Raw genomic sequence first — 15,371 nt, forward strand, 5'->3', positions numbered from 1 at the left:
AAACCGGGATGAAAAAGCAATCAGTATTTAGTGTTCCGATAGCAAAGGAATCGTGTAATATAGCCTTTGTTTTGATGTGTTCTCAGAAATCATATAAATTTTGTTACGGTGTTCCAATTACAGATCTACTAAATTACAATAATAGTTTATATTTGCCCACAACATATGTGTTTCAAGAAATGGACCAGCGTTTCTTTAAAAAGCATACATGAACAACATGTCGTTACTTTAAAATCACGTGTACAAGAGTTAAGCTCAAAGTAATTACCCATCTTTTTTGGAAGGAGATACACATCTTGCTTGTATCGTCCCTCGGGTGCATTGAAAAGCTCAATCAATGCAAGCGCCTGTCAAAATAAAATAACATAACTGTAGCAATCAGTTTTACGACTATAGGCTTTTTCATCAAAACCTATATAGCATCAAAAGATTCTGTGAAATTCAAACATTTTCGGCTCGAGGTTTGAATAAAATTATTTCCCCACAGTTTATGGCAGTACAAAATTTTAATTTACATATCGGATTAGTTTGGATTAACTTTGTAGCAAGCGACGTTGAGCTTTGGAAAAACGTCATTTGTCGTGGATTTTAAACAAACAACAGCTCGAGGACAAACTAGGATGGCGAAAACTGTTACGTAAATTACGAAACTTGATTTAATAGCTGTCTTGCACATTTGATTCCCAGTCTGCGATGCCCGAGCTATCATTCGATTAGTGTCGGGCAAATTTTATTGCCGGCAACTAAATTCGATTTTCGCCTCACCTGTGTACAATGGGTGATGGAGAGAACAAATGATGGCACCGTGGAGCAGCTGAGGTTGAGAAGCCTGCCCTCGGCCAAGAGGACAATCCTCTTTCCGTCAGGCCAGATGACGTGATCCACTTGGGAGCGCACCTTTTCCCATGTCAGGTCGACTGTCTTCAAACTGGCCTGCAGAGTTATAACGCACGTGAGTATGAATGTTACAGTGAATAAGTGATATTGAAAATCGCCTTGGCCCTTGCGAGATAAATGTCCACCTTAATTCCTGATTAGTAACAGCAGAATACTCTAGCAAAGCTAGCAATTTAGGTTAGGCACTATTAAATGATCTGAAAAGATATAATATATTTCGCCTTCAAAGGCATCGCCAGTATATTTTAATTCGAATGAATCATTTAAGTCGACATTTTTTTATGAATCATTCGAATTAAGACATACTGACGACATCTTTGCTAGCGAAATATATATAAATATCTTTCAATAGTGTCCGACCTGCATTGCCAGAGTATTCTGCCGTCAAATGAGTATGAATGCTTAGTTTCACGTGTTTACCTATGATGAGTTTATGTAGTAAAATACGCTATTTAGAACTTGCGACTCAATAGGCAGTTAAGAGTAAATTCTGCTGGGTTAAATTTACAATGTTTAACTGTGTTTTGCATTCCAATGTGGTCTAGCTTACAACTAAACAAATTGCAAATAAGGATATATCTTTGTTGAGTCCGACACTGTTGACAACAGGTTTCTTTTTGTCAATCACTGCCGCTAAAGCGTAAAAAACAGGCAAAACTGAAAGTATAAAATCATACAGCGTCCGGAATCGCTTAACGCGGAAGACACATCCAAACAAATCCATGTACTTACGACGTCTATCTCGGTGTTGCTGTGTCCCATGTTGCACACAATCGCGCCGTTCTTCATTCGATCCAAGCTCTCGCGACTGATCACGTTCTTGTTGCCTGAAACGAATGAAAAAGTGTCGACATTACGGGATGATGAAAATAGCTTGATTTTATTTTCATTTCACCGAACGCCGATCGATTGACGGGCATTTCTTCACGCTGTGTTAAAACATGTTGCCATTGTATTGGACAGGATCACACGTCTTTACAACATGAGCGTTATCTATAAAATGTGCATTTGATCTCAGCTCAAGCATACATATACATAATGTGTATTTCGGGAACATTGATAAGGCAGACTGATTTCGGTAAGCCTCCGGAAGGCATCCTGTGTGCTGATCTCAACTGGTAATTATATTCTAGTAGCCAACGAAATTTCAAGAGGCAGTTTGATTTCAAATGTCCCATTCATCAATTTCACCATCACATCGCTTGCAATGGAATAATCTTTCCGCCTAATACTGTTTTCCGCTGTGTTATTCTTCATTCGGTTGCGATCATTATTATCGGCCTTATTTTATTCAGACAGGTTACGCATCGAAAAAACAAAATTCATTCGCAAATGTTAAGTTTGTTGATATCGTTTGATGGCCCGCCTATTTACCAACACAGCGCTTGAGTGAGAAACTTACCAGTGCACGTGATGAAAACGTCGCCGGTCCGAATCACTTCGTTCAAACGAACCACTCGAATGCCGTCCATGCTGCAAGGTACATTACGCGATTAGAACGAGAAAACGAAATGCGTAAGCGAGCGACTTAGATTGGCAGTATATTATCTATTACGCGGGTTTGGAGCATTATTGCGGTTTTGAGTTTCACAGCCAATTTTGAGGAATCGGGCGCTAATCTAGAAAAAATGGATATGAGGCATGACATGGCTACCTACGGACGTTGTTGGGGGGAGTTAATGACGGGGCTGCTCGGTATTGATTGTGGGGTGCTGCCGTAACTAGCTAATTTAGCACATATGGAGTGCATAGACAGCAGCTGTGTTTTAGGACACAAATTTCGACCTTAAATTGAAACGTTAATGAGACTATACGGACAAGACATAGGAAAAATAACAATTCTAAGTACACATTCAAAACCCTGTTTTTTTGTAATTAAAACAGTCCTGTTTATTATTGTTTGGCTTATACCTCCTTGCTCTCTTATTGAAAATATTTAGACATAAAAATAAACATATCATAGGGATGAGTTTCCAAACTTAATTTACACCAGTGGTATAAGGCAGAGTGGTACTGATTTTAACAGTTAACCGAAACGAATACCTTCTGAAACTAGGGATGTCCGATAATATCGGATCGGAGCCGATACTCGACACCAAGTGGTAGTAGAGGTAGTCGGTGCCGATCCGATACCAAATTAATATAGAGATTTCAGACAGGATTTGCAATTTAATGCAGCGACTCTAAGTTAAAAGCTAAAATTTAATAAAAAAATAGTAGGTTAACAACTGGATGTAAGTAAACTTCTCCAAGGTAAAGCAAATGATAACCTAAAAGAAATAACTCTTAACGTTTAAAATGCATCTATATTTCCTGTTAGAGCAAAGTAGTGACGTCATTTGATATCGTATCGGCATCGGAATAAAATGTCAAGATATCGGACATCCCTATTGCCAACCATTAAATTCTAAAAATCCAAAGGCAATACTCACCACGCCTGGAGGGCGCAAATTGGATCGATCTCAGTGACGTAGACGACCGACCCCAGTCCTTTGAGCGCCGAGCAGACTCCCTTACCCACTTCGCCGTAGCCACAGACCACAACCTGCTTGCCGCCGAACATGATATCGGTCGTGCGCTTGAGCCTGGAATAAAACAACGGTTAACACATTATTTAGGTTAGTGAAGACCGCAAGGTTGTACAATTAAAAATCGGGTCGCGCGCTGTAAAGGCTTGGGGTTACCCGCGTACACAAGTGCTGTCACTTTATTGGGGATATATCACCAGTTTTGTTAAAGTTAACGTTTTTTTATCAAAGGCATGTCATTGGCTATATAATCTTCTGGAAACACTGTCAATTTATGTTGTTTTAACGACTTTCTCTTTTTATCAGATTTGTTTGGAAATTTATGTCGTAAATACGAGTTGGGTAACACCAGAAGGAAGCAAAATTGTGGCCAATATGGATTTATTAGCTGGTGGACATTGATTAAAGCATGCTATACATTTGATTTAAAACAAGCTTTTATTTATAATTTATATTTATTCTACTAAGAGCAACGATTTCGATCCGCATCGTATTAACAATTTCCCACTTTTTTATAAAAAAATGTACGTTAAACCCGTGCATTTCGGGCTGAAGCATGCTATCATGATGATATCGTATCGCACGTAATAACCACTTAAGAACTTAACCGACGGCGACAGCACATTATCAGCTATTGTTGTTGCTCAGGAAGGTGAACTTATACGTTAACTTTATATCGTTAAAGCGAAATCACTAAGTAAACACGAAAAGGCAAAGAGGCTATAGTCAATGTGCAATTTGAATAAAACCTTATATCAACACGGTAGTGAAAAAACATGATGAAGCATAACATTTTAAAGAACTAACTAAAATGCCTAAGGTCAATCTAAACCGCCTCCTGTATTAGCTATAACAATATTTGTGTTCCTAATGAAGATTTCCGGGAAACCATAGGTTTTTAACAAAACAAAATCTTTTCATCACTGACTTTAAAAGTTTTTGGTAAGTCGTGACTGACTTGACTTTTCAATATACAAAGTTGGTTGTAGGGTTTGTGGCAAATTCAAACTTACCCATCTAAAATCGACTCCCGGCACGAGTAGAGGTTGTCGAACTTTTGCTGCAAAAATACATCGCGTTTACGTATGGATAATTCCGAGTACACAATCAAGAAAACAAACAGGACATAAAAAATAACACCTCCGAAGAGGGTACACTGGGATCTCTCATAAAACAAAGCCATATATTAAAAAAGATCCATGCCTAGTTTAAAGGTTACATAACAAAAGGTATACAAGTATAAATCACTTATCCTAACAACCTTTGTTATTATTTTAAAGGGTTTGCTATTTTAAGGTTGACACACAGAATGCTACCGAAACACTTTTTTTCCACTTTTTCGAATTTATGTTGCAGAACTTCCCGAGTTTAATCTAAGCAACATAAAAATATAATATTGTTGCACACTTACCTTGGTAACCGAGTCGTTGACGTTCATCGCTGGAATGCTAAGCTTGGCGGTTTTCGCGAGTTGATACAATCTAAAAAACACATAAAGTATATGTTAGCCAAATAAAATTAATAATCGAAAGTCAAAAACGCAATAACTAGACCTCCTATATATCTGTGTTTAAATCAGGGCTGCGGAGTCGGACTCGGGACTCGGGACTCGACGGGGTAGGTTTGTTTTTCCGGAGTCGGAGTCGGACTCGGGACTCGAGTAAGACCGCGTAAAACTACCCGAGTCCCGAGTCCGACATGCGCACTATCTAATTTAAAAAAACTTAAGGCGGCAAAATGTAGGTTGTAAAAGTGTAATAGCAAATGGTGAAATATTTTTAAACCATGTAATGCGTGTGGATCAATTATGACACCAATATGAGTGGATTGCTGAAAATCCACCTAATTTAGTTGCGTAAAATAGGTAAAATACAGACTGTAGAGTCAGAGCTTTACTCGGAACCCGACAAAATCTTACATTTGGCCGGAGTCGGACTCCGGACTCGGGAGTCGGGTTGTTTTTAACCGACTCCGCAGCCCTGGTTTAAATCCCAGAAAAATGTTTCCATCTTACAAGTCTATTTTTTTCTAACAAACTTAGTATAACGCTAGCAAAAATGTGTTGATTATACGGTTATCCCAGTGATGTAATGACCTGAGTGCAATTAAGTCACTGTCTTTAAAAAACTTGACTTGACTTAAGGCTTTTGGACAGATGACTTTGGTTAAATAAAGTGTTTGTCAGTTTTTAGTTGAGGTATTTCTCATAATAGGACGGGAAGGTGTAATCTTTCTGACAAGGACTTGACTTGGAACTGACTTGCTCTAATTAATATGACTTGACTTGCTATTTAATTAAAAATACTTTACTTGCACTTAAGTTATTTTACAAATGACTTGACTGGCGCTTATATTAAACTTGTTTACAAGACTGGTTACCTCTGTGTAAACGCAACCCACTTTAACCACAAATTTAAAAGGTACACACAGTGGCATTCGAAACAAACGCGAATTGTACGTGACCCACAGCACTATTCAAAATATATGAGAATCCTACGTGACCGAAAACCCCGCCTAGTCGTCGAAAGGCCCAAACCATTGTAAAATGGGTGGCCAACATCGGAGCACAATAACTTTTATGCAGTTACAGAACAAGTCCAGTCTAGCCCTACAAAGATTGAAACATGTGTCACGTTTTTAAAGCTTCAATCTGAATAAATCAATACATAATTCCACAAATTAGTAACCAGGATTCAATGGGGGAGCTATTACGGCGTAAGGGCATATAGCAACTATTCGTAGAATTAAAAAACGATAACAACAACGCTGTAAGATTCCTAGTTTGCTCTGGGGCCAACAGAGCTTTTAATTTGCGTCCGAATAATACACTTTTGTTTGTATAGAAAACCGCATATCTTATTAAATATTACCTTAAATTAGTAGACACTTCGAGGAGTTTATTTGCTTTATGAGCTTATGACTATGATTTCCAATATGTAGGTCGCAGCGCCAAGAGAATAGTTTTACTTTTTGTCAAACCGTTACTCCATATTTTTGGCAAAAAGTACGGTCGACTGATCTGATACCAAATAAAGTCTTGGCATAGTCAAATAAGTAAGAAAGACAAAGTACAACAGTGACGTTTCCCAAGTTATAATAAAAAGGAACTTTAGCGTTGGGAATCTTATTAGCTTTGATTGTTATTTCGTACCTAAAAAGATATATTATGGTGAAAAATGTTTGACTGTTTCAGAAACAATTTCCTTTTTAAGTTTGGTATAGGCTCAGTTTCGATATTACAGCTTGGCATCGACTCCGATATATCACACATCTCAAAACATGTTGCCTAATTTTGTTTTCGCTCTCCTCCTGTGCATTCTCGATATTATCGCACTAATGGATATCTTACAAACATATCGGCCGTGGCACGAAAAATATCTAGAGTCACTGCCACATGCTCCAGATGACCAAAGCAGACTCAGTCAGCCACAAAACTGCCCGGACAACTTGTAAGTTTGTGACGTACAACGTTGTAAACATTGTCCCAGTCCAGTCATTGGTAAAATAACTCAAGTACAAGTCAAGTCTTTTTGAATAAACAAGTCAAGTCCTTGTCATAAAAATTAAACATTGAATTATAACAAAATTTAGGTACCTGTGCACGCCGGTGACGCTCTCCTCAACGATTCCCTTCATGCCGCGGAAGATGGCCGGGTACTTCTTGATGATGGAGTGCGTCATGTCGCCGCCGTCGTCCAGGATCATGTTGGGATGCCAGCCGTCCGAGGTGATGCACTTCTCGATGCACCACCAGAAGTCCTCTTCTTCCTCGCCCTTCCACGCGAACACGGAGTAGCCTGGAGGAGGAAGAGAACAGGAGGTTAGAGGACTTTATTGAAGAGGAGCTGATGTCTTTGCCGCGAGTTATACAGTGCATTAGAAGCAATGATGTCCGGTTATTGGGGGTCGGATATTTTTTAATGCCATTGGGTTAAATCAACATTTTGTTCGCTTTAAAAAATACATCAGCACCGGATTTTTATGCCAGGCATTACAGCCACGGACAGCGATCAAACATACGACCTCAAACTTTATATTTTGATAAAGAGCATTACTTCCCAGTGTTTACTATTTTGGTAAATTGTTCAATTTCAACAGTATTAAAATTGGCATCAGATTAAAACGAAGTAACTTTTAGCCAAAAACTGGGGGAGTCGGTCAAAATGCGAGGCAACACATCTCAAGCAACAATGTCGCGTTTTCAGGCCGAGTCCAGTAATTTGACGAAAAATACGGCAGACGGCGTGCGCCTATTAATCAGTAGTGTAATCCAGTAATTTTATATGATAAAAAAACACATTAATCCACCCGAAAATCAGCAAGTAACGTCGCAACTTTGCGCAAAATCACCTTTCGAGTCGAAATATTTAACCCAACATCTTTTTTACTAGCTTATCGAGTTGCTCCGCGCAGTAACTCAAAATGTTAAGGAATGTTCTAGAAAAATTAGACAAATCTTACCGGCTTCGGCGAGCGCGGCGGCCACCTCGTTCTGCGTTGAGTAGATGTTGCACGCGCACCACCGCACGTTGGCACCGAGCGCGGTCAGCGTTTCGATGAGAACCTGCAAGATAGAAGGAACTAAGAAGCTTCTAGATTGAGTTTACCTTGGGCGCAATTTGCAAGTGATCCTCTTTATTCGTTTGGTTAGATAGAATCAAACCTATGTACTTTCTGCAATAAGTTGTTTTTTATTTGTGCCTGTGACGTGTTTATAATAGGAAAAAGTGAGCGCGTGGTTAAGTATAAAACTACGATCGAATATCGTGATGTATTTTTCCCCCGAGCAATTACTCTTCGGAGTGCACCAAGATTACCCGTGCAAACCTTTGTGAATATGTAAATACGCCGAAAGTGCCCCGACTATGTTACGCTTTTTCGCGATGTTATTTCATGTGCAAACTTTCGAGCAATATTTAGCTTTAAATAGGGCAGGTGAGGCAATGATCGTAAGCTGCACGAGAGTCTTCCAATTATAATTTGTTTTCCTTGTGCTTGAAAAACGCAAGATGACAGAAACTGGAGATCGACAAGTAAGCGGCGACCGCATGACGGAAGTTTAAGTCGTCGGATCACGACTCGTCCTAAGCTTGCTGAATTATTTAAGGGTGCGGCGAGATGAGGGTTTTGCGAGTACAAAGAGATTTTATTTTTCTGAGTCGCCAAGTCGTCGGATGCCAGTAAATTGGCTGTATATTTAAATGCGCACAAACGCGTGGTTCGTATACGTAGAGAGACAGTGAGTATATAGCAGGGATTCTTAAATGGGGTGCGTGAACCCATTGGTACTCCATAAAACCCCCATAAATTTTTGTGCAATGATTCAAAACTGTAATAATTTTTTTTTTAAATGTAATACTAAAAATGCTTTGCGCCCAACATCTATTTAGACGCGTTTTAAAGTCTATTTGTTTTATGATATAAACCCTCGGTCCACGCAAACCCCAAAAATATTTTAGGGGTCCGTTTTAAAAAAGTGTAAGAACCCTTGGTATATAGAGATGTCGCACTAAGGCTAAGCTGTAGATATAATTCGTTTCCAGTAATCGTCTTCCTTTATGTAACTGCATTTTGCCTTTACAAGTCAAAGGGCGGGCATCTATTTTCTGTTTGGGTGGAAATAAAAGTCGAATTGGCGATAAAGAAACTCAAGTTTTAGGCCGAGGAAACGATAAAACAATTTTTTTAAAGGCAGATCAACTGCAACGGCCTTCGACAGAAGGGTATGATAAACTACTCGATGTAAATACAGTGGCTATAAAAAGATAACAAAAATTATTCAGCTGATCGGGTCGCTTGCGTGAATTAATTATGGCACCAGGATATCAGGTCAGATTAACCATTTATCAACCTAATCGCGCCATATTTTTAACTCTGCCACTTATGATCTAAAATTTGAAGTTACGCATTACTGCGCATGTACGTACATAAGCCTAACTTTGTGAAGATTTTTTTGGCATAATGAAGTTAGTGTTCTTGCAAGTCACATTTTCTACTTTAATTTAAAGACCGCGATTTAGTGCCCTTGTGTGAAATCACTCAATTAGGCAAGGGTTTAGCAGCAACGTATGTCCCTGTTCACCCTGGAGGAACGAAAACTTAAAGCGGGTTGAAAACAGGCAATGCGGTCACGTCAGCTGACAACTGAGTAGAAAGGCTTCTAGTCTAAAATAAATGATCTAAAGCTACTGGATGTGGAAGAGATAACAAACACTCAGCGAATTTCAGTTCAACTTTCTTTAAATATATATTCAAAAACTTTGAAAAGAAAGTATTCCAGCTTTTCTATTTTTAGACTACAGCACCACGGATCTAAAAGGGGGATTTTCAAAGAGGAAATGGAGGCCCTGATAAAGAAACGTGGCGGTCGAAAAAAATTAAAAAACATGAAAGTAGAACAAAAAACTAGACCAAGACACGAACTAAACTGGCCGAAAACAAAACAAAAAACACTGAAACCTAACAAAGAAACTATAGCAAAAATAAGTTCTTCTGTATATATTTGTATAGCAATATATATATAACAAATATATAACCGAATAACTTATTTCTAGTATACTATGCCTGGTAGCAACAGCATATTTAAAGAAACTATAGGCCTAACTTACTGCAGACTGGGCGGAGATGTGCGTACAACCGACGATCCTAGCCCCACTGAGTGGCTTGTCGGCCTGAGCCCTGCGCCTGAGGTCGGTGAGGGCCGGCATCTCCTGCTCAGCAATCTCAATCTCGCGTCGTCCAAAGTCGGCGTGCTTGATGTTCTTGATGCAGAAGTCCGAGAAGCCCTTTGAGCTCGACTGGGAAAAGGAGACACGGGTTAAAAAAACATTTGATGCTTTTGGAAAAGGTTTAAACGGATTGACAACGCGGTTAATTAGATGCAGTCTTTAAACGGCTTTAAACGAAAGTGACAGCTTAATGGAATATGGTCACCAACATTCCTAGTTTTTATATGTAAAAGTGAACAGAAAACGGTTTTTGTTGTGTTTAATGTATGTTGTTGAGTTTCAGCAAGAAACATAATTGCGCGCCATGGCAAAATGGAGCGAGTTTGGTAAGAGATGATGATTTTTGTTTTGTTTAATTTTTCAAACGCGAAAACTAAGACCCCGGAGACGGATGAGCGTGGTCAACACTTTTGAGTGTTTTGTTGATCGCGAATAAAAAAACAAATAGTGTTGTTTCAATTATCGTGTGCATAATTTTGTATTTAACCGTGAAGCACTAATTACTTTTCGAGGTTTTGCGAGTGTAAAGCGTGAAATTTTTTTTGGAGGTTTTGTGAGTGTAAAGCGTGAAATTTTTTTTGGAGGTTTTGTGAGTGTAAAGCGTTAAATTTTTTTTGGAGGTTTTGTGAGTGTAAAGCGTGAAATTTTTTTTGGAGGTTTTGTGAGTGTAAAGCGTGAAAAATTTTTTGGAGGTTTTGTGAGTGTAAAAGCGTGAAAAACTGCCCGAAGAGCACAGTTTTGCTAACCTGGTAATGTAAGATAGATTGACTATGATGACACAAACGTTGGTGGCTGTAAAATAAAGTTTAAAAACCTTTATGACTGTGAACTACAATTATGCGTGGCAGTTTACCACAGATTAATTATTTTTTTACGATTTGGAATTAAAAATAGCCAGACACGCGCTAATAATTAATAAGCCCCGTGGTAAATCGTCACTGCAATTGCGGTACGCCTAAATGCCAACGGTGTGATAACGCAAGATTTCTAATTAAATATTAGAGCAATCCGTACCACGTCAAGTCCAATCGGGACACCGCATTTTCAAACGAGCAGTTTAAACCGTACGCATATATAATTTAGCTTAGCATGGTATAGCTTTTCCAAACAGAGCAAAATTGACACGATCTAACTTTTTAACAGAATCGGCCTTTTTGAATAAACACATATCCTTGCAAATGCTACAAAGTCATTTTCTGTGGGGCAGTAAGGCAATTAACTCAGAAACGTTTTCGGCGCACGCACAATGCTATTGTCGACTAAGCGATTATCATGGCTGTGATAAATGCTAAACCTTAGCAGAAACTTTGCAGCAATATAAAATCGCAATTCCAAAGTTGCACAACCAAGGCTTAAGACCAGCAATACATTTCATCGAGCACGTTTCGTCGTTCACCGTAAGCAATCCGCGAAATAAACAGGGGAATTTTTGCCTGCAGGTATTTTTTCCGGATTTAGGTTCTACAGTTGTTGCAGGTTTGGCCACCGAATGACGCTGTGAAATCTAGGTCGAGCAGTTGCAAAGTGTGATTTGGCGTTTTGCTTGTTCCACTTAAGCGCTATGACACTATGTGGTTTGGTTTTCTTTCGGTTGCAAATGTCACTTCGGTCGAATTTTGTTCTGCAGCCTAACGCTCAAGCCGCTGGGAGGTTTTAATGTTTTTTTAACACCGTGAACTTTATTTACCCATCAACTAAAACACGGGAAATTACGTATTCCAAAAAAATGTGCAAACGATTAGTTCACAAGGCAATCTGTATTAGATTAAGTAGAGATAAATAATCATTATAGAAATGAGCCAAAAACATTTGGCAATATTTAAATTACGTTATAAATTTGCACAAAATGCGAAACAAGTTATTCGATATAAAGATAAATGTTTTTCTTCTAATTAATTAAAAAAACTATGGTAAAAAGTAGCGTGTCGAGAAAAAATAAACCGCGCACCAGCTACGTGACTATAAACACGTGAAAAATGTGTACTCGTGTCCTTTTGTTAGGTCATTTTAAAGCTCGTGTTGGTAAACAAGCCAAATATCCTCGTTATATGTGTTGGGTTAAGTCACTGTAGTGCACTTTAACTTTAGAAACAGTGGATCGTGTAGTAAATATTAATTTGCAAAAAAAAATGTTTTTGGCCTATCGTTTTAATTTTTATTATTTGTTGAAAATAATTAGCAGTCTATAACCCTATTTGCCAAAATAGGCCAAATAAAATGTCAGTGGTTTAGATTCTACACGACCATGCATCGCATAGTGAATCATTAGGTTGTAACCAGCTTGACATTAATTCGATATTCGTCATTAACGCGTATGCACTACTATATGATGTGACTCTGTTTTGGAGGTGACAAGCTGAACGGTGACGACAACGTTGTTTTGTTTCGGTACACTACGCAGAAACCTACTACTGTATACTCTGAAGAACTAGTATACTAAAATATAAATATACTCCTTAAGCAAATCGTTGAAAGCGTATTTTTTATTATCGACATATATTTTGTTTTTCATATTAGAACTCATTTTAAAATTCGACATAACTTAAACTCATTTTAAATTTCGACATAACACTTTCTTTGTCAGAACACAAATTTTATTAAATATTATAAGGTGACCATATACACGAGTTCAAAGAGTAAGGCTTTGTTATTTAAAAGCGTAGGTGGTGTTATGGGAAACTTAATACACTCTTGTAGTTTCAATTTAAAGCTTATAAATACTGCTTGTCACTAATTTATTAAAAGGCACGATACCAGCGATCCAAAATCCTTTAACACTTTCCTCCATTATAGTATTACACGAGATGCATCTACAATTCTACACAATCCAAAATCCGTCCACACTTTTTCTATTATATCCACATTCTACATGTATTTATAAGCGTGTATGAATTCTCAGGTTAAATTGGTGAGGAAAAAATTTGAAATACGTTTGTTTAGTGAATATTTTGAGCCCAAACCGATCAAGATATTAAACATCTCCTAAATACATTTGGCAGTTCAACCTTCTAACGTGAGCGTCCAAACCCCTTAAAAACATTTATTTGTTATGCTTCACTCCCATTTCCCGGTAAATGTGCTAACCTGATTCTTTTCCCTCGGCGAGACATCGTCTTCATCTTCAGAACTTGAATAAGAACCTAAAAGAAAAACAACAACAATTAGTGGGTTTAAAGAACAGCCGATGCTAGTTTGTTTGTTTGTTTGGAAGGTTTGTTATGAGAGCCAGTACACGATGCGTTCACAGCGATTGCACAAATGATTGCGCATCCCCAAGACTTAATTTCGAAGCAACGAGATTCTAAGGTATAAAGTTTATTTTTACAACGGCGTGGCCCAAAACTTCGATCTGATGCGGGTTTTACCCTGATTTTGTCGGGTAAAGTCTCTTTTGAGTTGGAAAACCCGAAATTTTGCGGAGTTTATTTTTCCAATGGTTTTGACTTTTAATCTAATGTTGGTTTTACACCGATTTGGTCAGGCAAAGAGAAGAACGAGTATTTAGAACGAGTATTGAACATGAAAAACGAGAATTTGTTTTATAATAAAACCGAAATTAACGATTTTTTAGGCTTTCGTAGTTTTCCAGAAACTAAATGTCCAATGTAATAAGTTACCATTTTCCAATCACTGGTCAAAGGATCTCAAACTCATAATGACACATAAGTGAAGACTTAACCCCTTTATGTTTTCAATTAGGAAAAAAATATCGTGGTTCTGCTGTTAAAATGGCAAGCAGGCGCGGCAAAGGACGTAACTCAGCATTTCTAAACCGTGGCCTTCAATCCCCTACAGGGGCACCACGACGGAGTCTTATGGGGACCACAGGAGTGTTTTTATTACTAGCCAGCTAAACTCACTTTGTCGTTTACATTCTAAATTATAGTTGAGAACCCATGGAAAAGGAGCCACAACTCATGGAAGGTTGAAAACCATTGGTGTAACGATGCCCCGGTAAAACATCCCACCCGAAGTATATATAAAAAAAGTATTTTGTCTTTCATTCGGGGCCGAAATTCCACGCTGTTGTGTCACTTGTTTAAGACGATTGAAAAACATTTGTGTAACCTGTACCTGCAAGCTATCAGACACACTCGTGGAAGGTTGAAAACCATCAATTGGTGTAACGCAGTGTTTCTTAATCAGGTAAATGGTTCAACCCAGGGTGAATAAAAGTTTTGCAGGGGTGAACCAGCCATAAGGGGTGAATAAGGGTGAACCGTCAGAAATGGATGATAGCTTGCGAGCAAGGCGGATATTCCGGGTGTTCATATTATGTTGTTATATATAGACGAGATAGTTTTATCATATCATGAGACAAGGGTGAATGAAATCTGGAGATAGATGCTAGGGGTGAACAATCTAAAAAAGTTTAAGAAGCACTGGTGTAACCTATCGGACACACTCGCTGGCAAAGCAGCCACCTGTACTGGTTGTGGAAAACTCGCGCGAGAGCGTGATACTTGGCCGTCGGATCTCCTTGCTCTTCCTCCGGATGTTATTGAGTCGGATCCTCTCTTCCTCGTCGGAGGACTCGGCAAGGTCAAAGTGCACCTCTAGCGGCTCGCTGAGGAAGCCGTTTTTGACCTTGAGCGTGTCGGACGACATGCTTTTCAGACTCATGGCAGTTTGTTTGTTTACTTGCTTGTTTTTCTTGAGCTACGCAAATCGGGCTTCTTAATCCGACAGACAAGCCGTCCTTTATTTTCAGTTTTCCTTTCAGATTTTAGCGTATGTTTACAGTCATCTGTCACAGGAAAATACAAGCCGCATTTACTTACATGTCGGGTATTCTTTTTACGGAAACAAAGCCAAGCAAATGATGAAGGCTACATACGCTTCTTAGCAATTAACTTAAAGAATACTAAGTGAACACTGTTTAATGCAGGGGTTCTTAAACTTTTTCTTACGCGGACATCTAATCTAAACTATATTTTGTATTTTGGGTTCGCTTGGCTTGAACGAGGTTCGACAGGAAAATTTAAAAGATGACGTCATAAAACAAGTAACCTTCTGCAACCTGCTGTTGTTTTCAGTCCAACAAATGTGAAACAAAAAAATCTAAATATAATTTGAAGGAGAAGGCGACAAAACGTTTTTTTTCAATTAATTATTTTCTTTTGAAAGTTTTATTCAATTTTTTTATGTTGTACATAACCCAATATGGACCCCTAAATCTAATCTAGAAACCAAGGGTTCTAAGAACGCCAGTTTTCTT

General features: G+C 38.5%; 1 protein-coding gene across 2 annotated transcripts in view; it reads right to left on the reverse strand.

Annotated features, from left to right (window-relative positions):
* LOC146164682 (S-adenosylhomocysteine hydrolase-like protein 1) overlaps positions 1 to 15,371 on the reverse strand; it is a 33,390-nt gene that overhangs the window by 1,466 nt on the left and 16,553 nt on the right. For both annotated transcript variants that reach the window (XM_083382048.1, XM_083382049.1), the window contains exons 3-13: positions 13,238 to 13,293; positions 10,034 to 10,222; positions 7,887 to 7,989; positions 7,021 to 7,222; positions 4,837 to 4,906; positions 4,439 to 4,485; positions 3,330 to 3,482; positions 2,300 to 2,370; positions 1,630 to 1,724; positions 766 to 933; positions 269 to 347 (exon numbers count right to left, since the gene is read on the reverse strand). In XM_083382048.1, the coding sequence (XP_083238174.1) occupies positions 269 to 347; positions 766 to 933; positions 1,630 to 1,724; positions 2,300 to 2,370; positions 3,330 to 3,482; positions 4,439 to 4,485; positions 4,837 to 4,906; positions 7,021 to 7,222; positions 7,887 to 7,989; positions 10,034 to 10,222; positions 13,238 to 13,293 (1,233 nt within the window). The remainder of the gene's footprint in view (positions 1 to 268; positions 348 to 765; positions 934 to 1,629; positions 1,725 to 2,299; positions 2,371 to 3,329; positions 3,483 to 4,438; positions 4,486 to 4,836; positions 4,907 to 7,020; positions 7,223 to 7,886; positions 7,990 to 10,033; positions 10,223 to 13,237; positions 13,294 to 15,371) is intronic.

Source organism: Ascidiella aspersa, chromosome 2 (assembly GCF_963924565.1).
Source record: "Ascidiella aspersa chromosome 2, kaAscAspe10.2, whole genome shotgun sequence".
Classification (NCBI taxonomy): Eukaryota; Metazoa; Chordata; class Ascidiacea; order Phlebobranchia; family Ascidiidae; genus Ascidiella; species Ascidiella aspersa.